Consider the following 27222-nt stretch of genomic DNA (forward strand, 5'->3'; position numbering starts at 1 on the left):
TGGTATATTTGTTTCTGCAAAACTTTCCATAGTTTTATTGATCCAAATACTCATGAGCTAAGTTGCCCTAATACTTTTTCCGAACATCTGAGGACAATTTAGCCCTGTACAAGCTAAAGATGTCGCATGTAGGAAAAAACACAAAGTAGAGTGCCTCTTTTAAATCTTACAGCATTGCCAATTTTGCTTCACTGTGGACTCTGGCCCCATCATCAGTGTACGTGAAGGTATTTTACTTGGTTTGTAAACAGGCAGGTAGGTCCTCTCCTGTTCTCTCTCTCAAGCCAGGAGTTGGAAGGTCTCAGAGGAAGGGAGTGCTTGCTATCCCACCTAGAGGCACCTGCCCTTGGTGGCAGGCACCACCCTGGTCTGGAGCGTGCCTGTGATCTCCTGTGGGTATGGGTCGCACGCAGCATGCAATTTAAGAATAGTTGCCTGTGTAAGGGAAGGTGTTAAGCAGTGTGAGGAGCACCGGGCTAACAGCATGGCTGATTCTCCCTGCCAGGTGTGTGGATGCATGTGATCCCATCAGCACTTCCCTCAGCAGGACACGCCAGTGACAGAAGCGGCTCTTCACAGCAAAGGCTTAAATCCAGAGTGCCACAGGCGTCGTCTTGCTGACGGGTAAGTAGCTTACACACTGAAATGAGACCCCGCCTCACAAAGTCCTGCTGCATTTGAGACTCTCAGAGCTAGGTATTTCCGTTAACATTCCTGAATTCCTCTTTCTTTGGGCTTGTTAATAGCCAGTGGCATATGGACCCTGAGGAAGACATCTGTTTTGACATTCCCCAAACTTAAAAATGGTATCCCGTGGTATGTTGCTTTCATTTGAGGAATCTGGTCAAAACTTCTGTATTTTTCACAAAAAAACTATATAAAGCACTCTGGCATTTTTGTATAAAATGTAGCCCCATGGAGCACAACATTTTCTCAAAGGTTCTTGCTTAATAACACTTGACAACACTGGGACTTGATTTCCATTCAAAGACATGACCTTGAGTAGACATTTAAAAATGACACCATACTGAGGACAGAGAAAGATAGTATTTATGTAGGGTAAGAAGCAAGTGAATGAAGCTATAATTTTATTTCATTACTCTTAGTACATCCACAACTATTTCCACCTAAATAGATCTTTAAAATAAGCATACACAAGTATTGACTATTATCTACAAATATTTATTGTAACACTTGAATAGAACTACAGGAAGCCCTTGGCACTGATAGAAAATATTGATTCACTGTTAGGTTACAAAAATTTATACATAGCAAAATTTAATGCTCTTTACATAAAAAATATTAGACTACTTAAACAAAACTCTCAGAAATTCTTGGTAATTGCTACCAGAATTAGAAAAGTAAAATTAGGCTTAAGACACTGCGTCTTCTAGAACACTGGACTCTAACAGCACCTCCACTGCTGGAAAAAAAAAGTTGTCAGTCATGCAACAGGAAAATAAAACACTAAGCTAAATCTGGAACAACTGTTCTACATAGAAGAGCTTTTCCCAATTAAAAATAAAAGTCATTTTTAGGCATTAACAACAGAATCCAAATGAATTATACTTGATGTTTGATTTTAATAGCATCTTGATAAAGGTATGCTTCCTTTCATTTTAATACATTTCAGCACATGTATGTGTTTTAAAATCCAGGAAACAGCCAAACCACAAGTTAATTCTTAACATGAATATACATAGTTAACCCTATATTATGCAGCCCCTTTTAGAAAGCACTGATGCACCCAACAGTTACATGTATCATTTCATAAAGAACACAAAGTTTACCATCACTAATACCCAATACCTATAGTCACTTAATGCTGTGAAACACAATGATTCAGAAGGCAAGTTTCATTTGAAAAATGGCTTCAACTCAAGCAGGTTTTTTTTGTTTTTTTGTTTTTTTTTGCTGAACATTGAACTTTATTATCCCAAGGAAACTCAGATAAAGGTGAAATAAATACCCAACTCTAAGTATTCAAGTCTATAAAAGTAGGAGGTTTGTGGTCTGTTTGCAATTAGGTTTTAGATTGTTGGTATGAAACTGTAAACTCACTTATTCAGACCACGTAGAAATAGTTTAGAATGGTGATCATTTTAATAAGGTAACACTTCTTAAGAAAAAGTTTGTGGAATAAAATTCTATGAAGGAAGTGGGGTTTCCCATGTTGTATAATTTGTTAGAAATTTAAAGCAAGTATCCATTAAGGCAGAGCTGACACTTCCCCCCCTCAAGAATGACTTTTAAAAATGAAATCTATTACAAAATTGATTCAGGAGAGCTTGCCGGTGAGTTAGAACCCAGCTCCTGGCGTCGTCATGGCAGAGTTAGAGTAGCTCGTGTTAGCATGAGTGGGGACTTCTGTTAGGTCAGGAAGCTAATGTGTCCTGGACTTAACGGGGGAGAGTCAGCTAATTAAAGTCAATTGTAAGAATCACATTTGAATAAATGTCACTGCACTTTACTCCCTGCATTGGTGTAGGGGCGCTTAGGCCCGTGCCCCCGATGCCCCGTCGGCGGCAGTAGGACTGCCGTTACAGTGAAGGGGCTGGCTGAGAAGGTGAGTGATCAAAGTGTTGCCTTTTAAAATGGCTGACGGGAAACCTCCGATAGCTGTTCTAAAGAGAAAAGATTTACCCACTGGAAGATTTTCCTAGAAATACATCCCAGCAGCTTGAGACAGGGAAGTGTTTGTACGTCTACGTGCGTTTGTGTGGTGGGTGCACACCTGTACTGCCGAGCAGTTGCCTGATGGGTTGTCAGAGCTGCAAAGTCGTCGGCTGAAAGGCTCTGGCAACCACTTATGTGTAAGAATTGAGCTGTTCTTTGGACCGAGACTGGATGTCTTGCAGTTCCTGTTCTTCCTTTGCTTTGATATCCTGGTAAGCCTGCATTTTGCTTGCATCCTTTAAGTAAGCCCAGTTAGAAGACAGTATCATGAGGAAGTGGATCTGGAAGAGAAGGGTGAGCACGAGGGCTAGTGAGCACGTCAGTAAGCAAGCGGCCAGTCAGATTAGCTGGGCTTTACTTTAAGAGGGGAGAGGTTACGCTGTATTAATAATACTCACGCTGCTCTCAGAGGTGTGGGGCCGACAGCATGCTCTACTAGCGTGCTAGCATTAAAATGAAAAGGCTGAGGGAGAGTTAGTGCACGCGCATCATGGACTTGAGGAAATGGCCAACATATTGTTAAGAAAAAGCAAACACGAAACAGGAGCAGGCGTCTTTACCATTTCGAGAGTAATTTAAAGACTAGTTCAGAAGCGCGTTGGCTGTTTTGTTTAGTAAGTGCAGTGCAAACAGCTTTCCTATATGTGGAGAAGAATCAGCTCCCCAAAGGCCCTGCCTGCAAGTGCGAACAATGCCTACTTTGAGTCAGTATGAAAAGGCACATATTTAATGTGGAAAAAATAAAACCTAAATGAATATTAGGGACTATGAGCACAATGTTAACATCTTGAGTAGGAACTATAGTTTTCAACTTATAACTGCCTTATTTCTTTCCACAAACTGGAGAAGCCTCACGTCTCTCCCTCCTTAGCGTGCATGTTACCTCTCCACAGAGACCATCAGGCCCCATTTCTCACCCGTTCAGATCTTAGTGCAGTTTGAGAACCAGCTGTGAGGAATCAGTTAACTGCTCACCACGGCAACCATCTGGGGTTGTCGGTGGCTTTAGCTCTGGAAGGCATGATTGTGTTTGGGCAAAGAAAACACAAAAAGTGCTTTTTGTTGTCAGAGAAATAAAGGCAGCCATTGGTTTATCTTCAGATTTCCATCTGGCTTATCTGAGGGGCATTTGTTTGGTAATGAGCCGAGTGATCATAAAAATTTCTTAAATTTTTCAGAGGGGGACAAAATCCAGATTACAGTGGTTCTCTTCCATTTCATCTTCAGCACGTGTTTCCACTCGCATCATTGAAAATGGTTCGCAAGCAAGCAAAAAGAATGGGAAATGCAGGTGTGTTTGCCAAAGTTTTAACAAACTTCACTCGGATGCTGCTCAAAGTTTAAGGATACTGTTTTTCAATGTTCGCTTACCAACATCAGTTAACTGAATCCTTCTCAGACCGGAAATAGCCAGTCTCACTGCTCTGTGATTCCTGTACAGTAAGTCACCTTATTAGGCTGTTGTGTGAAAGGAGCTGACTAGTGCTATTTACAAATTACTGTAACAAAACTGCAGAAACCTAAACTGCTTTAGTCTGGGGTGTCAGTGATACTTCGCGCTACATGGCAGACTGCCCTCTAATGCTCCTTACTGGCTTATGCAATCTAGAATTTAGTGCAGCAATCTTCCCGACTCTTAAACTTCAAAACCGCATAGTTATATGTAGTAGCCATCATGTAGATCAGCTGGTGGAAGAGAACAGAACAGGATAGTAAGATACAGGCCTGCGGCCGCACCCTGCTAGGCTGGGGGGCGGGGCCCAGGGGGTTCTTTTCTCCCATTTCAATCACAAGGGGAGAGATTCTCATCCCCAGCACACTTTGTCCTTCCCACGCGGAGTCCTGGGCTCTGCCCTGGTGAGTTTATAGAAGAGACTTGGGTGGCTTTGAAGACTAACCAGTGTGCAAGACCAGCAGCTTGAGCAAGAAGCCGAAGGCCATGCCTCCCTCCTCTTTCCCAGACTGCCGGCTCAGCAGCACCCTTCCTGCGTGGGGGGGCTCTGACATGAAGTGTGACTTACCCCAAGCAGCTCAGGGCTCTTGAAATCACAAACCGAGTCCTGCCAAAATGTCTGTGTATATAGACAGGCCTGTAACGTGTGACCCTCATTCACAGGGGCTGTATTGGACAGTTTGCAAAGGCTGGCCATGGAACCTCCCCATCAGCCCACCTCAAGTCTGTAAGCATTTTTAAAAATAATTATTTAGTGCAGTGTTTGTATTTGGTGATTCCACTCTGTAAATGGGCCCTGGCTGTTGTTTCTGAGGGCAGGAGAGTCTGGTGCGAAACCACCTCCACTCAGACTGGCCTTACAGTACTGTGGCACCCAGAGCAAGGTGCGTGTTGCCGGGCTGACTCTCACCTGGTCCTTCCCCGAGGGTCCGTGGCTTGTGTTTGGGGAGGGTAGCGAGCTTCACAAGGGCCATACAGAATCATGTCTGCGCGTGCTTATTTCCATTTAGGAACTTAAAATTCTCGGCGAACTCTACACCCACACCCAGCACCCAGCTCACAGTACCTACGCGTGGGGCCGGATGGAGTCGCAGCCCTGCCGTCTAGCCACAGGTGAGCCTGCACAGGCCGCAGCTAATGAACTCAGCTGTCTGCTGCAGCAGACTGGCCAGAGCTAGAGGGGAAATGCGTGGTCACGTGCCTGCCAGGGAGGGACGAGCAGCCTTGGAGCTGTGACTCACCAGGGCAATGACGGTGGCGCCCGCTCCCGCACAGGCCACGATGAACAGGTGGTAGGACATGTAGAACTAGGAGAGAACGAGGAGCTGCCGTCAGCATTGAATGTGTGAGGCTGGCTCATCTTTCTCCTACAGAGTTGCTGTGGGAAGGCTGGGTGCACCCCTTCAAGCCCAGCTCCCGAGCCTGGCCACACTGCAGTCACCGTGGGGGCGATTAATCTGTCTCAGCCAGGTGGCAGCCTGAAGTCCTGGGCTTGGCCTCTGCCGAGAATACAGCATGGTGCGGTGGCATGCAGCCACGGCCGGGAGTCTGGCAAGCCAGAGGGGCTGCGAGTCCCGTGGCACCCCAAGAGCACGGTAGGGTTCTCTGACAGGTACAGGCTCCCCTAGTACACTGAAGAATTTTCCTTTAGTAATCAGTTACAAGCGGATGCCTGAGAATAGTCTAAAAGAGATAATACGCTAAGAAATCTCTTGTCAACTTTTCTTTTCCCCTCAGATTTGCAGGCACGGGGTCATGCCCCCATGGCTCTCCCATGCACATCACTGACCAGCCCAGGCAAAGTCTGCAAAGCACTTTCCCACTAGCACTCAGCCCGCGGGGAGCCAGTACCTCGTTGGTGTTGCAGATGTTCTCCAGAGCAGAGCCACATATTCTTCCCGGGAAGGCGTTCCAGGGAATGATGCCTGAAGAGAAGCGCAGGGAGCTTCAGGGCCTGCCTGGTCCTCAACCCCTGTGGGCTCAGCCACGGCTGTCGCAATGGACATGCCCACCTTCTGCAGAACAGGCTTTGAGGACCAAGGGCCGTGTGTGGAACACTGGGTAACAGGTGAGAGCAAAGGAGCTAGATCTGAGATGCAAACGGTCTGATTTTCTTCCCTGCAAACTACACTCTGTTCAGTTGAGCTGACATTTGCAAAACTTGACTTCCAAAGGCAGGCACGTCCTACAGTGAGCTGATGAGTGACAGTTAAGCTGAAGGACGACCTCAAAATAGCCCCCATGCTGCGTGGGGTTCGGGGCCTGAGGCCTTGCCATGCTCTAAGCTCCAAAATTGGGTGTATGCTCAGAAACAGATGTGGCAGATAAGCACTGTCCTTCACCACAGAGCGGGGCAACTTAAACACAACTCAAATTATGCTTCGCCCGGGAGGTAAGGGCTCCAACAGGAACCTTCCATCCTTGCTGTGGGCGAGAAGGAAACCTTCATGGGCAAGAATGTGCCCCTGACTGACAGTGAAACCAGTGCTTTTAGGTACAGAAGGTCTACAAGATGATGACTAGTGCCCATGCTCAGGGGAGATGACCTGCATTTGTGCATGCGTTTACAAATATTAGCGAGCCTTCGCTGAGTCTCTTGCTTCTCATCCTTCATAAAGAGCACTGTAGTTCCGAGCCTTGATCTCTGAGAAGCCACTATTGGAGGGGCAGGTTTAGGCGAGGAAAGGCAGCAAAAATGAAATCACCATCTCTTGCCAGAAAGGCTCTGAAACAAGTCATGTCATCTTCAATGCAAAGGGAGAGCTCTTTTCTCCCCTTGGCAGTTGCTCCTGCCAAGAGCAGGACTGCCTGTCAGGTGGAAGCGTCAGCACAGGCCTTACTGAGGGTGCTGATGCTCACTCCACAGCCCAGTAAAGGCTCAGAGCGAATGCTCACAGGCCCATCGGCCCCTCAGGGGCTTGTCAGAATGAATCCACCTTTCTCTCCTGTGGCGAGGATTCCATTCATTCACTAGGAACCACGTCTCCACCAGTGTTCCTTCTAGATGGATGTTTTTCAGAAAGGATGAAGTTTAAGCAATAAGTCATTTAAAAAAAGAACCTAATTTGAGGAGCACAATATTACTGAGAGTGCAAAGTTGGATGGTAAGAGGAAAAGTAAAAAGTACATAACCTTTTTATAAAGTGGCTATCCAGAAATCTTTTTTTTGACTGAATTGCATTGTAAAATAGCATTCCATTATAAAGGGTTCTTTTACTACACTCTTCAACTAAGTGTCTAAGTGATGTTTCTAGCAGAAAACGAGCATTTGATGAGCATATACACTGCTCCTGCAGAGGACTGTGTACCAGTCCACCGTGAACTGGTTGGGGCCTTAAGGCCTGCTCAGGCCGAGGAGGGTAAAGGCTGTCGGGAGATGGGAGGGGGTACCGTATTGCCGGACATCCACGCAGATCTGCTCCACGCTGGCTGTCCCGTTGGTCTGGGGCGACTTGATGACCTCACAAGTGGCCCATATGTTGTGGAACATAAACACAGGCACAGCAGAAAAACCAAACACGCCCAGCCAGGCCACTCCCAGCACGTAGGTGAGGAAGACGAACTACAATGGAAACAAGGATTGTCACTAACCGGGCCAGGAGGACAAATTTCAGCGGACAACAGTCCCATGGGCTCCACCCAGGCAGGTCCAGGCGGGGGAGAGAAGCCAGGGGTGGGAGGTGGCCCCTGGCCAAAGCCGCCTCAGGTCCCCCTTTCTCAAACTGCAAGGGCCAGAGGCCCTGGCAGCTGCTCTTGCCTATCCAGATGGCTGACCAATGCGGGACTCCTGCTGCGGCCCCATGCACCATGACTTCATTTCTAGAAGCCACCTAGTGTACACAGCGGATGCTGTAACAGCAGTTGCTTCAGGAGACCCGTTCTCAAAAGGAACTTCACGGGTTTCATGGACCTGTGAAGTTACTGCGCGGTAGATCTTGGACTTTTGTTAAAAGTTTAGCCTGCATTAAAGTTTGGCCTTGAACACACTTTTAATGCACAGTGAGTCTGGTCAGTCTGTGGGGTTCACAGCAGTTCTGCCAGCAAAGGAGTGGCTCAGGGAACACAGCACGCTCGCCCACTCGTTGCCACAGGCGTTCAGGAGGCATGTAAGTAATTACTGCTAAACCTCCTGCCTTGACTACCAATTTTCAGACAGCTTTGAAAGGCTGCTTCAAAAACTGTGTGGCATTCTATTTTCAGAATGTGCGCCCACACTATGTGTGGGCGAGGGCCTGGAATTCTGGTTGGGCTATACGAAGCTGAGCTGAAGACCTGCAGACCCTCGAACATTCCCTGCCCCGGGACCTCCTGCAGGCAGGGCCCAGATGGCCTTCTGTGGGTTCCCCCAGGAAACTGCAGTGACAGGTCACTTTTCCTGTGACTTCAAGGACATGTCCCCTTCTAGAGTCATTTGCATTTCCAAAAATACTCAAAGCAGCAGATTTCAGCAGTTTCCCGCCCCCTCTCCCTGAGGCTCATGGATCAGCCACTCTAAAGTAGGGCTCCTTCTTTCTCACCCTTCAAAAGAAACATTTAACTTCCTGCCACCACCCAGGTTTGGGAAAGATCTTGGGAAGACACCCTTCCTCCCCCTCTCTCCCAGCCTCACGCCTGAGAGCTGTGTGCTTGGTGAGCCCCTGGCAGGCCCAGTGAGAGAAGGTCTCCTTGGAGGCAGGAGCAGCAGCTTGCTGGGGGGCACAACTAGCAGAGCTGACGGAAGGCCTCTCCCCAAGAACCAGGGCCATGTGTTGGACTGCCCGAGAAATTTCCAACCTTGGCATCACCACTGCCTCACCCTCGCGTCTGCCCAGCACACCACAATCTCAGCCCTGGCCTGCGGCGCAAGGCCCATCCCGGATAGCAGCGTCAGCCCCCCTGGCTTTACTGGCTCCCTGGAGTAGCCTCCAGGCCCTGCCTGGCCGATTCCTCTTCCCCAGTGAGGTGTGGGACAGCGTCCACTGCCCAGGCCTGCAGCAGCCATGCCCACCCCTCAGCCAAGGGCATGGGGGCTGAGCAGGGGCCGGGGGACTGCAGCGCCCCTTGGTCCCTCCTGAGACAAGTAGCTGCGACTGCCACGCCTGGTCTGGGTGTGGGGCTGCTGCCCTTGAGAAACACGTATGCTTGTCACAGGCCCGCCTCTGCTCAGAGAGCGGCCCTGCCAGCCACCCGAGCGGCGCTCTGGCCAGCCGGGGTGCTGCCTCGGCTTCGCACGTCCCTCACAACTCCCAAACTTTCTCCTTACACCTGCCTGTTCTGCAAATGCCAGATGGATCCGGCAGCTGCCAGAGAGGGTGCCACCCACGCCTCTTCCCTCCAGTCTCGCAGCCCAACCACCTGCCAGTGTTTCCTCTCGTGAGGCAGTGCCTCGTAGCCCTGCCACAGGGTGCCTACGCTGTGTCCAGACCGAGGGCAGCCCCCATGGCCTGCCCACAGCTGGGCGGGAGGAGTGTAGGCAGCTGCTCAGCTCTGCCCGGGCTACGTGGCCCAGGCCTTTGTCACTGAACTTCGAGTTTTCTACAAATATCATGTGCCCCGTTGGTCATGTGGGTCCCACCCCCATGACTCAAGGACAGGCCATTTGCTCATGAATCCACATGTACACTGGACTGGCCGACCCCACAAACAACATATTTCTTGAGGACAAGACCTTATGTTTCAGTCCTCATGCTCCCAGCATCGAGCCACTCCCCAGCTAGGGGCTCATCGATACTTCCAGAAAGGCACAAGAGTATCATAGCGCCTGGAAGCTTTTCCAGGCACATGCACGCCGGGGAGCATGCAGCCAATCTGACGCGCTCGCCTTTTCGGGAAACTTAGTATTTGAAAAATACCCCCATTCCCCGGATGTTGAGAAAGGACACGCGTGAGTTATTACCAGCGGCAGACAGACGAGCACTGTTGGGCTGACCTAATGTGGGGAGAACGAAGCTCTGCGTCCAGACCCCCCCGCCACGCCCCACTAGCTACCGCAGGCCCCAGCAAACAGGTTCTTGGCTTTTCCGACTCACCATCCCGCTGATGCACCGGCCGCAGGCAGTGGTCTTGAACTCCCCGTGCAGCTCCTTCACCGCGCTGGTGGTGTAGAAGCCTTCGGCCAGCAGAATGATCCCGTACAGGAAGAAGAAGGAGGCAATGCCGTAGATGACGTACTGCATCAGCTGGATCCTAGGGAGAGGAGATGGCGTCCTGAAGAGTTACACTCCCCGCCCGAGGGGAGACGGCGTGCTTGGCCCCAGAGGGAGGCCCAGAGGGTGGGGTCCTGTGACACTGCCTGTCCCCGCGGGGCTTTGATTGGCCGCCCACTGGCCAGACAGGCCCGTCTTCCCAGGTGGGCTGGGCCAGGCTTCAGCTGGGTTCCCACCCACCCAGGCTGCTCATTTCCTGTGAAGACCCTGCAGGCCCCATGCCTTAGGAGTGCTGCTCACTGGTGTGGCGCCCCGCAGCTATGGCTTCAGCATGTGATGTGTCCCTGGCACGCACCTGCCTGTTCCTGCGGGCCAGGCCCTTTCCCCTCTCACGGCCCTTCTCTCTGCACCCAGCTGGGGACCACAGCCCAGCATCCACTACTTCCTGTGGGGCGCACCGAGCTCTCTGCAGACCGGCGTGGCCACTCTTGAGGGGCGCTGTTATGGGCAGCTGCTACTTACACTTCGCTCAGCAGGGCGTGGTCACTGGCGTTGGTGGAGAAGTGCTGCTCCAGAATTGCCACGGTACCCGCCAGGGCCACATGCCCACAGCCACAGAACAAGGCCACCCCAGAGAAGCAGAGGATGGTGGCCACGAGTGAGGCATAGGGGACTCCGCCCAGACACTTGATGCAGCATTCGAAGCAGCCTGCACCGAAGGAGAGAAGGGGGGCTGTTAGCGGCAAGACGCCTCAGGTCCCCAGGAGCATGCCACTGCAGAGGAGGCACTGCTCTTCCTTCTTCCCTCCTGTCCCAATGGCAGTAATGGTGCCCGCAGGCCTGCTGGGCATCTATCTCAACTCACTTTCTGTGGGTGAGGACCTGAGGCTCTGAGAAAACATAACTTGCTCAGGACCTGGAAGGGGGGTGAGTGGCAGAGCAGCCACTGGACGGATACCTGTGGACTAAGTTCTAGAGCTTTCTGGCTGGGGAGCTGGGAGCTGATGCGCAAGGGACGGGGAACATTAAGCAGGCCACTAACAGCCAGAAGGCGAGGACAGCAGTGAAGCTGCAGTTCCATGGAAAGAAGCGAGAGGCAGGTTTGCCTGACAGGCAGCTTTTTGGGTCCCAAGGACATCGGTTTCTACAGCAATCAGTGGTTCCTGGGCCCTTGACCTCCTGGCAACCGAAGAATCCAACATAGGAGTTAACACTTGCTGGGTTCATAACAGTATCACTCTGACCAATCAGAAAGGTGGTGGGCTTCTGGTTCTTGAAGTCCAAAGTCACGAGTCCCTCTCAGTGGGTCCCCCTCAGTTTCACCCAGGTCACTGGCCAAATGGCACCCCCAGGCAGCACAATGTCTTATTCCAGGTCCCCCCTCCCCCTCCAACTTCCCCTTCCCCGCCACGCTCAGAGTGAGAACCCGGAACTGGTGACATTCAGGTAACTGAAGAGGGAAAAGGAAGAGAAGGGGAGGGGGGCAAAATGAGCATCCATGAAGTGAAATGAAGGAGAGAAAGTCACAATTCACTTTTCATCTTGAGAGGAGTAAAACTTACTCATTTTAAAAATAATCTTTCACTTGAGCTATCCAGAAAGACCTTCCTGAGGGCCAGAGCCACGTGACATTTCCAGTTCAGTGACACTCATGCAGCAGAGCTGGCCTTGGGACAATGGCGGGGCCTCGTCTGACTCCCACCCCTCTTGATATTCTCCAACCCTCAAGTAAATGGCTTGTCGGGGAACGCGGCCTCTGAATGCATTATGCGGTTGAAAGGCATCAAGAGCAGCGCGTTATTTCAAGGCAGGCCCATGAGCCAGCTGAATTTCTTCCCCCCAAATGGTCTTTACAGTAGACCAGGAACGATCAGCCAGCATGACACACGGGGTGGTTCACTAACTCACCTTCGCTTCAGCCGCCACCTGAGGAGACTAAGAACTCATCGGCAGACTAGTTAGTCTACTGGGGAACAAACTAGGCCAGGGCCCATTTCAAAAGATGACCAGCAGTTTCCATGAAGACCGTCTCCATGTAACAGAACAGGCTGCGACACGACAAAGTCTGCTGCGCCAGCACATTAAGTACCTCCAAGAGTGGCGGTCACTTGGGGATCGGAACAGGGATGGTGGGTTTGCTCTCCCTGGTCATGTGACCAGCTGGGGCTGGGGTGCAGTGGCGGCCACACCACGGCGGGCCTCCAGGCCCAAACCAAGAGAAACCAAAGCCCTCTGCCTTGATGCAAAAAAAAAACAGGCCTGCCCTCCCACCGGCCTTCTCAGCCTGTGTTAAGAGCAAGACAAAGGCTGACATGCCGCCAGCGTGATTACTGCGGTCCTGACGCACAGATGCGTCTTTGGGGCTCCGCTGTCCAAGGTCCAGCACATACGGCTGTTCTGAGTATTTTCAGTCACATCAGATTCAAACACTGGTTCCTTGCTGGTGCCGGCCACACTTCCCGTTCTCCACAGCCACGTGCGTGGTGTGTGTCTACCATGTCGGACAGTGCAGATAGAGAACATTCTCTCATGGCAGACCACAGCCTTGGAGGCGACATTCAACTTGCCACCTACTCAGTTTCCTGTCAGGTGCACAGGAGTCTGAGTTCTGCTGTGAGTTTCACGCATTCAGTACTTTCCAAAGACTGAAGGGGGCTCAGCCCTGTGCGTGCCCCGGGGATACCGGTGTAACAGACAGAGGTTTCTTTCCCTTCAAGGAGATCCGGCCAATGCTGCAGGCCAGTGGGTAACACAGTTACTCAATGCAGTATGACGAGCGCAGTGCACAGTGGGTGGAGGGAGGGGAGAGGACGGGGCAGGAGAGAATGCGGCACAGCAGGTCAGGAAAGGCTTTCCACGCAAGATGTAGGTGCAAATGACGTACGGCGGACATGGTGACAGTGACACAGAAGGTGGCCAAACGCATAGTAATTTCCAAGCATTTTGGGCTGTGTGTCAACATGCCCACATCCTCCTCATCCTGGGGCCCTTGGTGGGCATTTCTGTGCAGAGTGCACCCTTTCACAATGACGCACCCTCCTCCTCCGGCACCACTTCCCGACCATCTCCCAGCACCGACGAGAGCGCCCCTTCTCTCAGAGAAAACATCACACCTGCTCCCTCGCTCAAAAGGTCAAATGGGCTCTGGAAGCTGCTGTTGAGTCCAAATTCACCCTTAGACCGATGCTGAATTTCCCTCCAGTTTCTCTCATTCAAAGCCCTCTGGTACGCCATGTTGTGGTTGTAGTTTTGTAATGGGAAAACGGAGACTCAGGGTCGGGGGGGACCCGTTCAACGAGTCACACCCTCCCAGCAGACGCCTATGCTGACAGTTACGTGCAGCCATGCGAGGCTGGGCTGTTGTGACTGCCCACGCACGCAGGTGAGACTCTGAGGGGCCTGCAGGCCCAGAGAAGAGCACTCACGGGATGCGGCGCAGGACGCTCGCTGGCCGTGGAGCCGGCTCTCACCAGCTGACCAGCTTTCTGCTGGGCTAAAGTCTCATGCGCTATGGGCATCAATCTGTCTAGGTGGACTGCCCCACTGCCGCCTCGGTCAGTCTGGAAGCCCTCTCCCAGTGTGCTGTCAGCATCAACACTGAGCACTTGGGCCATATGCCACACACTTGTCCCAGAGAACCCAAAGCCACTGCAGCAAGTTAGTAAGAGAACTCAAATGTTGTCTCACTATGGATATCAACACTTAGCGTCTGCCCATTAAGGGCTCTGCTGACCTGACGTCAGGCAAGAGTGGTGGTGGAGACAGCCTCAGAGATGTGGCCTCAGAGTGGTCTTGTGGGCACAGGCTTGGCTTCATGCTCTGCTTTTACCATCTGGAAATTCTTCCTACATTCTGAACAGGGATGTCTGAGTTTTTCTTTGTCCTGGGCTACAAATGATGGAGCCAGTCACAGGTATGTTTACCAGGGAGGAGCCCTTTCTATGACGTTATATCCAAGTAGCCTTTTGCTTCACAGAAATACAGCCAAGGAGGCAGACACGGCCCTGCCTCACACACCGTCCTGAGTGCTGTGACTGTCAAACTGCAGCGGCGCTGGCTCCCGAGAGGGCGCGGTCACCACAGTATCCCTCACGCTGAAACCCCTGAGCTGCTGCAGAATCAGTGATCAGATGGAGCTTATAAAAGATCATGAATGAGGGGATATGGAAGAACCCACTGCAGTGGTTCAGGCAAAAGATGACAGGGGAGTGACCCAGGGGCAAGGGGCGCAAGACGCCACGGTCCGAGACTGGCCCCATGTCAAGTACATTCACTTGGTGTGGCTCGGATGGTGGGGTTAGGGGTGGTCGGCGCTGACAAGGACCACCCCTCACTGTCTAGTATGTAACCGAATGGGCTGCTGCTCCCCGAGCAAGGGCTGGCCGGAAGGGCAAAGCTTTAGAGACTTAAGACCTCGCGCTGTAGGCCTGCTGCCTTGGAGTGACTGGAAGCATCTTTTGGGAGGACAGCAGGTAGGCAGTGCGCACACAGAACTACTGGACCGCAGTGAAAACCTTCAGAGGTAAGAAGAGATGAGAGGGCCTTCCCAGTTGCCTCAGAACCCTGCTGTGCAGTGTGGCCCTGCCAGGGAGTGGCTTCAGCAGAGCCTGGGAGAAATGCAGCGCCTTGACCCCAGCTGGGCCTGCGGCATCAGAAACTGCATTTTAGGCGCCGCCCCCCGCCTGCAATCCCAGTGATTTTTGTGTGCACGAAAGTTCCAGAGGTCCGTTTCTAGTGCATAGTCTCGCTAGCTTCAGGTGGCGTGTCCCAAGTCAGGCTCAAGGGCCTGTTGTGCGGTCGGCTGGGCTTGGGGTTTTCTCCCTAAGAGGTAGCCGGTAGCATTTGGCCCAACATACCAGCCACATGCCACCCAAGTGGCAAGTTCCAGGGGATGCAGCAAAGAAAAAATGTTCCGAGCTGTCCAGATGTCTGGAAAGGAACACAACTAGCGTGATTACTCGGGGCCAAGCAAGTACCGGCTCCCTGAGGCTGGTTCAGAAGATGCGCTGGGGACAGCGCACAGGCAGGACTGAGAGCAGGATGTGGGCACCTGGGCCAGCAGAGTGCGCCGGAAGTGGCTCTGGCTGGGGCTGCCCCAGGTAGGGGCAGTCACAGGCACAGCAGATGGGTGGCTTTAAACGGGCTGATGCCAAACCACAGCAGGGGGCCACACCATTAAGGTGCCGTGTAGGAGCACGACACAGTCCCTGGACTTCTACAAAAGGCACAGGCCCAGACGGCCCAGGCTTCGAAGCCGCGCAGACGGCCTTGGCTGAGCGCGAGCTGGACATGCAGGGACAGCGGGTCTGTGGTGACAGCCATCTCCTCACATCAAAACAAAACTCAGCGTGAGGCCCTATAGCTCCCAGACTGGCGACTCAGCACCTCTCAACAGCCCCCAAGCCTCTGTTAGGTCAGTTAAAGTGTTGGCCTTCATTTAGCTGCTCTCTCTGGTTTGGATTCACACAAAACTCCTGTGGGCATCTAAAGACAGTTTAAATATAAACCACACAGTAGGGAGAAAAAACATCTATCCAACATCTCAATGGTCATTTTGTCTACAGCGTCTCTAGAACCTTTTGTGCAGAACGACAGAATAAAACGCGTCTTGTCCTGGGTGTGTGGACGGCTGTTGCCATGGCTGGCGTTTAGAACGGCCCAGGGTTTGCCCCACGTTGTCTGGATTCTGCTGCAGACTGGATGCGGCCTCAGGAGGAGGGCTGGCTGGAACAGGGGCGCGGATTCTTCTCTAAGGAATGAGAGCCCCTGCCCAAACACACAGAGATACATACACACAGCCCTCTGCTCAGCCTTCCCTGCTCCTTTACTGATGTTTAATGAGCCAAAAAATTAAAAAGAAAAGGAGAAGTAACCAAGCTCTGCAACTCTGAAACAGCCAACAACAGGCCAATGGAGGGGGAGAGAATCCCACTGAGCAGTGAAAGTGAATGCCAGCAACGGGGTCCCCTCACTGAGTGGTCTGGGAGCGCGGTCTATGGGCTGACGGCAACTGTCCAGGTCACTCAGCGGTGTCTGACGCAATTTGGCTGCTCACAAATGGGGCTGAGGTGCCAGTGGCAGTGAGCGGGTTGAGGCCGGCATGCTGCTCAGCATCCTACAGCGCCCGGGGTGGCGCCACCATGTGGCATGCGCACACCCACGAAGAGTGCCGGCGCCAGTGTCAACTGTGCGAAAGGTCAGAAGCCATCCTGGCCTGACCTGCCATGTTCTAAAATTAAAAATCCAACGTGCTGAAAGAAAATCAATATACAATATTTAAAAAATGTTCTAGAGCAGTTCTCCAACTTGGCTACACAAAACCACCTGGACAACGTTGGAAAACTGATGTGTTGAGCATCGGTCAGCAATCCTGGAGTGGCGGGATCCAGGAGCGCACGGTCCTGGTGACTGTGATGAGCACCCAACTTGGAGAACAAGCGCTGCGAGCAGGGGTCAGCAGACTGACCGCTGGGCCCAATCCATCTCCTCCTGCTGCCCCTGCACGAAGGAACAAGCTCCGCCCTGCTGGCGCCACGTTTCTGGGTGACTTTTTCAAACTCAGTATTTTATGACATGGGAAAAGTATATGGAACTCAAATTTCTGCATCCACACCGAGCCTGGCTGGAACACAGCCACACTCATTCTTGAGAGGACATGGATGGTAGCGTTCCAGCTGCAAAGGCAGTTGAGTATTTGCCAGATATTTACCATCTGGCCCTTCACAGGAGTTTGCAGGTCCTGATAAAGAGCAGCGGTATGCCAACTTCAATGCCCTGGGGGTCTCGCTAACATGTAGAGTGCATGCAGACAGTGTGGACTGCCAGGACTGCGTGCACTGCCCGCTCCAGGGGATTCTTGATGCCCATCCACCAGGCCAGCTCTAAGCCATGGGGGCAGAAAACAGGTTTTCAAAAGAGGGGCCTCTGTGCAGCCCTGAGAGCGCCCGAGACCCTCTGGAGGTGTGCCAAGACAAGCTGGCAGCACTGACATGGGGTTGACTTTTCTCACTGTGTTGACATTTGCTCAGTGAAGCTGCTGCCACCTTAGTCCAAATCAGTCAGTGACAACCATGAACTCATGGTGCAAAAAAAAAAAAAAAAAAAAAAATCCACAAATGTCCTGACACAAAAAAATTCCTCATTTCATGAAGTCTCAACTCCAGTAAAGACCTTGTCTTATTCTGCCTCAGGAAACAGGAAGGTGCACACACACAGGGTGGCGGCTGCCTCCAGGAAAGGTGTTTGTGAGGCGTTACTGGCTGCACCGTCACTCTCCACTGTGGAACACCACCGCTTTCCTTGAAAGGATGACTGACGAGCTCCGGCTGTTCAACCCTGAGCCTTTGGATGAAATATTCTCAAAAATGATCCAAGAGAGTTTGGAATCGGAAGCAATTGCACAGGACCCTTCCCTCCCCCACCACATGAAAGTAGAACGCTCTTATTTGGGAAGGGCAGCACAGAGCAAGAGCTTTTCGCGGGACGGCACAAAAAGTCCACTGATGCCGTTTCGGATTCCACGTTACAAATAAGCTTGGAAGAAACCACCACTTGTTGAAATTGGGTGCATTATCACCGAAGAGTTCCACAAATACAAGGCCAGTGAAGCACTCCTCCCTCCTCCGAGCAACCACTTATCTGTTGAGATCGAGCTTTCTTCACACACTTCAACTAAACCGGACGCTGCAAGCCGCCCTCAAAGAGACATGTAGGAATGCAACTGTCTGATAGTAAGCCGGAGAGTAACAAGATGTGCCAAAGTATAAAACACCACTTCTAACTCAAGCTTCACTTTCCTTTGGATGGGATCATTCCTAACCATATGCAAACGTGTAATGGGGTTACCGCTGATGTGGTAAACAGTCAGATTATCATTTAATAATTAAGTTCTCAGGCATCGTGTCAGGCAGAGAAAGTACTTGTAGGTATAACCCACAGGAGCAAAAGAAGATTCGAGGAGGGGTGACTTCCGTCAGTTTTAGCGAGTAAAGGGACCCAGTACTCGCACTGCTGTGAACCACTGATGTATATTAAGTTTCCAAGACGCTGACAGGCCGGCATGCTTCCTTTTAGAGAGTAATCAAGAAGTCATTCACATGACAGATAGGCTGCTTCCCAGCTCTTCCTTGGCATTTTATATCTTCCACATAAAAATTCAACTACATGTTGCTAAGAATGTGGAACTATTTCTAATGACATAAAGCGTCATTTAGCAGACCCTGTTGAAAGTTTGCCCTAAAACCTAGTACAAAAGCAGTTTTCATTTTGTGGCCATTGAGAAAGAGGTGTGTGTGCCACGTGCAGTGTGGCCTGCGCCGTGGCCCACAGGCAGCCACCTGAAAGGACGGACACGCTCACGTGGCCGCAAAGAAACAAATTCCAGAAGCAGACACTCGCTGCCCCTCCCTGGCCTGGGTGTTCCCAAAGACTGCGGGTGTGGCCTAGCAGGGTGCGCAGCATGGTGACCGTGGGGCACCTGAGGCGCATGGGAGGAACGCGCAGTGTGACCACCGGCCACACCAGCTCCTCGGGCGACGGGTGACCGCAGCTGTTTCCTGGTGTCCGTGGACACCCGGCGTGTCCGCCGTGCTCGGCGCTGTGCGAGGGGCCTGGGGCTTGGTTTTCCTCCCAGCATGGACACTCCGGGGTGCTCTGGGATGGGGTGAGGGGTTGGAGCGACACGCAAACATGCAGTAGTCCTTCCGAGCACAACAGAGGTGACCCAGAACAGTGGGGAGTGGGGTGGGGCAGCGCCCCTCGGTCTCCCCGGCTGGGCGCTCAGGAAAGGGCCGTGAGTGGCCATGTCTGCAGGCCTGGTGGGCGGGATTCCGCGGCCGGGAGGGCTGCAATGACACGGGGCAGGGGGCGCTCAGCAGGGCCCCGCATTCATGGAGGAGGCCGAGGCAGCCTTGGGGGAGAAGCTGCAGTGCAGGCCCTGGAGGCCTGTGAGCCCGCCGACGCCTCTGCGCTTCCTTTGCAGCCAGTGAGAGAGAGGGCAGGTTTGCAAGCCGGCGAGTGACGCGATGAGAGGCGCTGCTGAGAGACTAACCTGGCACTGGTGTGTAGGCTGGACTGGAGCGGGTGCAAACTCAACTCTGCCACTGTAGGTGGTAGCAGAATGGGGTCTTCTTCTGAGTTTTATTCAAAGGGTGCAGGGCGGATTCAATGGAAGCAGGAAGGTTGAAAATCTGACAGAGCTCAGAGCCATGAACCGTCAACGTCACACGAGCTTTTATAGGAATGGCTTGGCAAGAAGTGGTGAGAATTTATGTGGGCAAATCTTTACAAGGACCGTTCCAGAAATGTGAACTAATCCAGAGACAGAAATCAAAGCCACTTTGCCTGGAGAAGGGTAGGGGGAGGGTGGGCCAGAGGGGCCCAAAAAAAGCAACCTGTGGGGTTGATGGACACGCCGCCATCTTGCTTGTGGGACTGGCTGAACAGCTGCGCACGGCAGCGTGCCGGACAGGCCCCCACCTCTACCCAGGTGCGGGAGCACCTCTCAGCTGTGATAGCCCAATTGCTTAGAGGCATCGCCAAGTGCCCTGGAAAGACAGAGAGCCCTGATGGCGCACTGTTGAGGGCTTTCAATCAAAGTGCTGGTGCCTGTCCCCCACCACAAGAAAGAGTGAGTGGGTGGGGTGTGACGCATATTTTGAAAGACTCCCTGTCCTGGGGGCTCTGACATCCAGGCTGACAACTTCCTACAAGAGAAAACCCCGCCAGTCCAGTTCCCCGCATTTACGTCCAATCTGCACGCACAGGAGAACATTCTAAGTTCTGATTTGTGTTAACAACTTTATAAAGGAGGAAACAGTGGGGTCCCCCAACGCTTCCCTTTCCTCTCCCGGGGAACCACCAGGGGCCGGGAGGCCCCCACTAGCTCAGCTGGCCTTACCTGACTGAACAAATAGCTGTCGAGTTCCCCGCCACTCAGAGGGCAGGAGACCAGGCACACACTGGCCACGGGAGGGCGAAAAGTCACGTCAAGCCGCACTGCCCCGAGTGCAAGGAGCAGAGCGAGCCCCTCTCACACCATTCCCAAGGCTCACAGGGTCCAGAAGCGGGCGAGGCCCACGCCGCCCATATTCTGACGCCCCCCGCGGGTCCTCAGGCAGCTGCCAGCAGAGAAGAACGTGCCAAGGACACAGGCCATGAGCGTTTACACAGCCCGCGGACACAGCCTGCTCAGACTCGCTCTGTGACTCCCCTCTGGCGGGGTAGGCGGGTCTAGTGACTTGCTCCAGTGATAGGAATGTGACCAAGGATGGGGTGTCCCTTCCTCAAAATGTCCTGAGTCCCTGGCATCTCTGGAGTCTGTCTTGCCAGCAGCCTCACTCCTCCCTGGCTGGCTGTGCCCTTCCCCCGCTCACTCGCTCTCTGAGGAGTCAACTGCCTCTTTGGAGGGGGCCACAGGGAAGCCCCAGGGCAAAGGAGGGGGGATCTCGGGTCAAAGCCCCGGGAACAGAAGCCTCAGCACAGCCATCTATGGAGAACTGAGTCCAGCTAACAGCCAGCTGGAAGTGGGCTGCTGGGAAGTGGATTCTTCCCGGGTCAGCCTCACCAGAGACCTGGAGGCCGCTGGACGGAGCTTGGCCCCTGCCCCCCAGAGACTGAGCTGAGCAGGAGCCGGGCTGCAGTGCTCAAAGCTGTTTCAACGTTTTTTAATACACAAGGTGCAATGCCAACACTAACCAGTAAGAAGTGTTTCCTTCAGATTCAGCAGCCTGCTGAGGACGTGGTGACTGGGTTTGGGGCATCGTGGGTCTGCTAGGCTAAAGCGGCCTGCTGGGCCCGCATTCTGCGGTACCTGCAGTACCGATCTCTGCGGTGTTGCTGACGCACCAGGGCCCCTGGCACTCAGCATGTGGACACGTTGCCTCTGAACCTGCAGTGTGGGTTTTGAGGTGAACCGGTGTCACCAAGGCCGCCAGTACTGGCTCAGCTTAACCTCTCTCCCAACGGCTATGCATCCTCAAGTGCATCTTCAGTGCCTGGGAGCTTAGCAAACCTGCCAATTCCTGGACCCAGCCCAGAAAGGTGAGTGTTTAACCAGCATTCCTGGTCATTCTGACTGAAGGCATCATGACCCCTAATTTGCAAAGGGCACTTAAAGGATGATCCCCAATGTCACGTTCACAATATCAAGTGACCGCCCACATATCCCAGAAATGCGCTCAAGTGCGTGGATGCTGCAGCCCTCGTGACGGCAGCTCCGGGCCACCGGCCTGCAGAGGGCGGGTTGTGGGCCCCTGCAGAGCAGGACCTGGACGAGGCAGAGGGCTGAGTTGCCGGCAAGAGCCAGCCAGCAGATCCTCAGAGTGCGGTGCTTTCTTCTCAGACCTGGGGACAGGGACGCTCCGGGCGCAAGGGCCCTGGAGCCCAGAGGGCCGGGGGCTGTGATGGAGATCTTAGAAAACTGAGTGCCCCGAGGTGCTCCCGCCAAAAGCAGCCTGAATCTGGGGCGTGTGCTGCGGATGCACTGCTCAAAGTCAAGGGTGGCTTTTCTGTCCAGGGCCAGATGCTAAGTATTTCTGACTTTGCAGGGCATATGGCTGCAATGACTTCACTCTGCTGCAGCCCGAAGCAGCCACCAAGGAGCTCTAAGAGGATGGGTGTGGCCGCACTTCACTACAACAAAGCAGTGGGTGGCCTTCCAGGCATGGTTTAAGTCCTCACAGCAATATCCAGAATGTCATCCCCTCCCAACTGGGAGCCAGCCCCGGGGCGTAAACAGGGGGGTTTAAAGACCACAGGAAGACCCCTGTGTCTTGACCCCATTCCCTCTCCTCCCAGCCTGACATTTCATCTCTAGAGTTTGTGGGCTGAAAGCTCTGTTCCTGGAAATCTCCAGCTAACATACAAGAGACCACCTCACCCACCTAGATGACAGTGACACCCAGAGCTCTGCTTAGCACAAAAGCCATCTTATCTAGGCTTTCCGAGACATGGGACATGGGGGCGGGCCTGTGGCTTATTGGGACATGGGGGCGGGCCTGTGGCTTACTGGCTAGCGGTCACAGCCAGAGGAGGATGGAAGATTCCGGTTCCAGCTGCTGACTTCGGCCGCTTCCACCTGCTTCAGAGCTGCTCCAGTTAGCTCTGAGGGTGGCAAAAGATCTCAAAGCCACACTGACCTTAATGAACTCTAGCTGAAAACAGCAGAGGGTGTTATGAGGGTGGTTCAGGTGTGACGTCACTATTTCCAAAAGCCCAGGAATCATACCGTTGAGCGATCTAGGTGGGCGTCCCTCAAACCAGGTGCTGTGCTCGGGAAAGTCCCGGAACGGCGCTCGACACTGACGGGGAGCCTTCCCATGTCTGCATTCCTTGTTTCTGCTGCTCCAGGCATTGGACACAAAAGCTAAGGCAGAGAGGCTGACCCACCGCAGGCCCCCCGCTACGTAAGCGAGGGCGAAAGAGCGAACACGGAACGCTCCTAAGCACTGAGGAAATACACGCACACTCAGCTCCAGAGAGAAAGTGAGGAGCTAGCTGCTTCCCAGGGCAGCTGTTCGGCAGAACTGCGGATGATCCAAAAACGAGGTCCTGGGTTACCCAGTGGCGACACGCTTGTGGCGTGGCCACGCTCCCTCCTGTAGCCCGAAAACCTGCTGTTCCTGGCAGCCATCAGACTTCTCCTGGCCAAAGTCGTGTGGGCAGAAAGCTTTTCTCCCCACCGTGGCGGGACAGGGCGGCCCCTCAGGGCACCCACACGTCGCCCTGAGACACAGGTGCAGTGGACACCCAGGCACAGCGGGCGCGCAAGGGGGCCTAACACAGGCTTAAGTTTCATCCCCTCTGAAATAGTTTCAGGGTTTCCAGGAAAGGCCACGAAAGCCGGGGCCTTAGCACGTGAGGCAGGGTTGTACAAAAACCCAAGAGAAATGTGACGAAAACCCTAGAGCCATTTCCAGCTGTCACTTGACAAAACGGAGCGGGAAGAGGCAGGGTGGGCCCGTGGGGCGGGGAGGAGCAAGGCTGGAACTCTCTGCGGTGGCTTCTCAGGTCACACCTGAGCAGACACACGGAACCAGGCAAGTCACAGCCGTGACTCCTGCGATACCACAGCTGGCCGCTCCCTCGGGAATCCATTCTGTACCATGGAAATTCCAACACGTGGCTTCCTGCTGAACTCTCAACTAGACGCCAGCATTCCTGCATGTTCTCCAGGCTCCCTCCGGAAGTACCTCTGGCTGCCTTAGCCCGAGCACCAGAGCACTGGGGCCTGGGGGCTGGGGAGAGGACACCGGCTGCTGATTCTCCCCCCACCTGCAGCCTGAAGGCACAGCTCCAGACTCAGCGGCGGGTCACACCGAATCCTCGAGCTTGGAGTCTCTTAACTGACATCTGCACGCCACTTGATTAAAGGAGCTGATGGGGGGACACGCGAGGATTTCTCCCAAGCTCTCCGAGACCTTACCCGGGCCTCTCAGACCCAAGGAAACTGCCTGCTGCCCCTGTCCTCTCCCTGTGCCAGCGCGGTAAACACAGAACGGGGCAGCTGCTCCCTGCTCGCGCGGGAAGGTCCAAGGCGCCTCTGCAGATGGCGGGAAGAGCAGTGGTGCTGACGCGGCTCAGCGGGAAACAATCCAGTCTCTTCCAAAGGTCTAACGACTCCTTGCGAGTAAACCCCTCGATCAGTACCTTCCTGGCGTTTCCCTTCTTACCCTTGAACGTTCCTCTGAATTAGCATTTCAAGATTTACCGTGCTTCAGGACCATCTGGAAATCCGGTTAAAATGCAGGCTGAGACAGCAGGTCTGGGCGGGGCTGAGATGCTGCGCTTGTCATCAGCTTCCGGCCACACAAACTCCGCCGGTCCAGGGACCACACTAGGAAGGGGGTCGCAGTGCAGACGCCTGAACGGCACAGCCTGCTGTCGCCTGAAATCGCCTCGACTTGGAGTGAGTACAACTGCCCGGTAAATGCAGGCCTGGCCTGCCCAAACATTCACTGCGTGGGAGGCTCAGGCCACGCCTCAGCCCAGGCAGTGTGGGGTCTGCTTCCCCTCGCGGCTCTTCCAGGCTGGCAGATACTCGAGTTAGTATCAGACAGATGGACAAGAGAAAAAGAAAGCGAAAAGAAGTTTAATGCTGACCCGTGTAGCCCCAGTCCAACTTGGAGAGATCCCGTAAAACTAGTAACTCTCCAAAAGGGTTTCAGGACATCAGGGCTGTTGGGCAGGGCCCCTGGAAAGGCCCAGTAAACAAGGACGTGCAGCTTTGAACTGCAGCTTCCCCAGGGAGAAGAGGCTCAGAGACTGGGGGTGAGACTGCCCAGAACAGGGAGGGAGCCCGCTCTCCCAATGCAACGGCCCTTGACACATGCAAATGCTCTGACAGGCCCCTCCGAGATGAACCTTATGCAGGAGATTCTCTGGGGTGCAGATCTTTGCTCCCCTCCAGCAGCATGGCACAGGCTTGCCCTGGTGGCCACTGAGCCCTGAGAAGGGTTTGTGACCTGGCGAGCCAGGTAAGTTCCAAAGTGAAAAAAGGAGAAAAGAAAAAACACAATCCGTAAGCGAACAATGAACTGGCCAGTGAACTGACCAGGGTTCAAGCGGGAAGCAGCACGCAGAAGGGAAGGCATGGAACCCCAAAGTGGAGGCGGACCCACCTTGACTTTTCCAGAGGGGAGGGAGGAAGAGGGGGTCTCCAGGTGGGGCACTGTCTTCCATGGGAAAGATCAACTGATGGGCCTCGATTGACCCCTGCCCCCACCGCTCATACCCCCCAAGGAAATGGAAAATTATGCAAGAAAAAAAAAGGCACAAGAGCCATATGGAATTCTCTATTTTTCCCCTCACGCCATCTGCTCGGGGAGCTAAGTGGAGAATGGCAACCGCATGGACTTAGGAGCTAACAAAGTCTCCCAGCAACGGGAAGGCAGTCACGTGGCGGCGCAGTACCCCACCAGGGCCCACACTGTGTTCTGGCACTTTCCTAGCAAGCTCCCAGGGTGCCGCAGACCCTGACGCCTGGAGTCTGTGCCGCGAGGCATCTGTCCCAAGGACGCGCACACTGCGGCGGAAGCGCGGGCGGCGGCGTTGGCGGGACCCGAAGTCTCAGTGATTCCTGGTTTTGCTCCTCTCCTGCAGCCAAGCAGCGGCTCCGTCACGGAGTTCTCGCCACATCGCAAGCCGCAGGCCTTGCGCGCATCCTGCAGCTCCTCATCCCACCGGAGCACCCACACTGAACACTGAGGCGCTCGCTAGCGCCTGTCTCGATGGGAACATGCTTGGTGCTGTGCCCCACCCGAGGGTAGAGAAGAGACCGCGTGGCCTGGCCCAGCTCCCAGCACGGCCCCTGCACTGCGCGCGTGACCAGACCGCGGGAGGGGGCGTAGTGGAGCGCGCGGCCAGAGCGCCACGTCACCGTGCGAGCCCAAATGCTTCAGTTGGGGAGCAGCGCCGGCCCCGAGATCTGGGCGGAAGCTGTTGTTTAGAAGGTCCCGAGTCTCGTGTTTGGCTGACAGGCCGCAAGCACAGAAATCTTAATCCAGGGCTGTTAACGACTGCTCAAGAGGTAGCGAGTTTCTAGTGCCCGTCTCTCTTCCTCTGCTTCTCCCTCTTCACCACTGAACTGTGCACGTCTAATGGTGCGAGGAGTGTGGGGAGCGTTAACGACCACTTACTTTCTTGAGATATAATTTACACAGCACGGAATTCACCTGCTTTCAGGGGACACGCTGATGGTGTGGGGTCAGTTTGCAGGTGTGTGACCAGCAGCACCGAAGACACCCTCTGTCCGAGTTAGCAGTTACACCCCCGCTTCTCCCCCACTCCCCTTTCGGAAGCCTCGAGTCCCCTTTCTGTCTCTGCGCAGGTGCCAGCTCTGGACTTCCCACAGAAATGGGCTCCCACCTGTTGGCCCCTGTGCCTTCCTGTCAGTCAGCATCACGGCTTCGAGGCACATCTGTGCCCAACATCTGCCGGAGCTTCATTCCTGTTTACTGTTGAGCAGGAGCATTCCCTGGCACGGGTAGAGCATGTATCGAACCTTCTCTAACTGATCTATGAGGACCAGTGTCCGACGTCACTTCTTGCTCACCTTTTCTGACCAAGGCAGCCGACGCAAGGACCTGTGCCTCGCTGCCCAGTACAGGCCTGACTGACCCCAGAGGGAGGGGCGTGCTCACCGCGGCCACGCCACACTCTCCGTTTCAAGAGGAAGAATGTTATGAGCTTACAGACTCTAGGACTTTGTAGTCCAATGGTCGCTCACACTGACCCCGGGACTGCTGCCTCAGGGTTAGCGCCCAGGTTTCACACTGTCACTTCTGATTTAGTCTGGAGAAAGCAGGTAGCTCTCAGGGAGCAACACGCAGCTCAGGCCCAAGCACCCCAGTCCTGGAAGCCCAGTCATGCTGATGGGCCCCGCCACAGCCCCGTGAGAGCCACATTCGGAGCTGCTGAAAATCCGACTGAACCGAGGATTAGCTGCGAGGCTGGAGGGTGGCTGTGCTTACCGCTCGCACGCCCCTCTTCCGGCCCCCACAGGGGCTGGCGCGCTCCGCACCCAGACAGCGCAGTCCGAGAACCCTGGGCTCCTGGAGCAGGGAAACTGGGAGCCAGGGCCCTGGACCTACCTGACGGGCCCAAGTACCGGCCAGCCGAGCCTCGTTTCGGGGGCTTTGACTTCTTCCTTGGAAAACGCAAAGGCTGATGTCCAGAGCGGCACAAAGCCGCGAGACAGGGCGGACACAGGGGGCGCCAAGGGGCGCCTGAGCCCTGTTCTTGGGCCCATGGTTGACAGGTGTGACGCCCCACCCCACTACTGGCCCAGACTTGGAAGTTTTGCAGTTAACCCCAAAGCGTGTATCATTGGACAGGCTTCCTTGGAGAAGAGGGGCGGGGAGGAGGAAGGAAAGAGGCGAAAGGTGGGGTGGAATGGAGAGGAGAGAAAAAGAAAGATAACTAAAGATCCAGTTCCACCCGCTCCCTTGTGAACAAATGAGTGCATCAAGC

At 53.8% G+C, this 27222-nt stretch overlaps 1 protein-coding gene across 4 annotated transcripts in view; it reads right to left on the minus strand.

Annotated features, from left to right (window-relative positions):
• Positions 1-1071: 1071 nt before the first annotated feature.
• The window catches only part of GPM6B (glycoprotein M6B), a 33767-nt gene continuing 7616 nt past the window's right edge, over positions 1072-27222 (minus strand). For 3 of the 4 annotated variants that reach the window (XM_004689859.2, XM_004689858.2, XM_012730338.1), the window contains 6 exons: positions 10777-10963; positions 10138-10294; positions 7520-7691; positions 5981-6054; positions 5371-5436; positions 2942-4362 (listed from right to left, as the gene is read on the minus strand). In XM_004689859.2, coding sequence (XP_004689916.1) covers positions 4282-4362; positions 5371-5436; positions 5981-6054; positions 7520-7691; positions 10138-10294; positions 10777-10963 — 737 coding nt within the window. In that variant the 3' untranslated portion in view covers positions 2942-4281. Of the gene's footprint in view, positions 4363-5370; positions 5437-5980; positions 6055-7519; positions 7692-10137; positions 10295-10776; positions 10964-27222 lie in introns of all 4 variants that reach the window. The other variant, XM_004689857.2, reaches the window with a different exon arrangement.

The sequence above is a fragment of the Condylura cristata genome, unplaced genomic scaffold (assembly GCF_000260355.1).
Source record: "Condylura cristata isolate star-nosed mole 26May11 unplaced genomic scaffold, ConCri1.0 scaffold00027, whole genome shotgun sequence".
In the NCBI taxonomy this organism is placed as follows: Eukaryota; Metazoa; Chordata; class Mammalia; order Eulipotyphla; family Talpidae; genus Condylura; species Condylura cristata.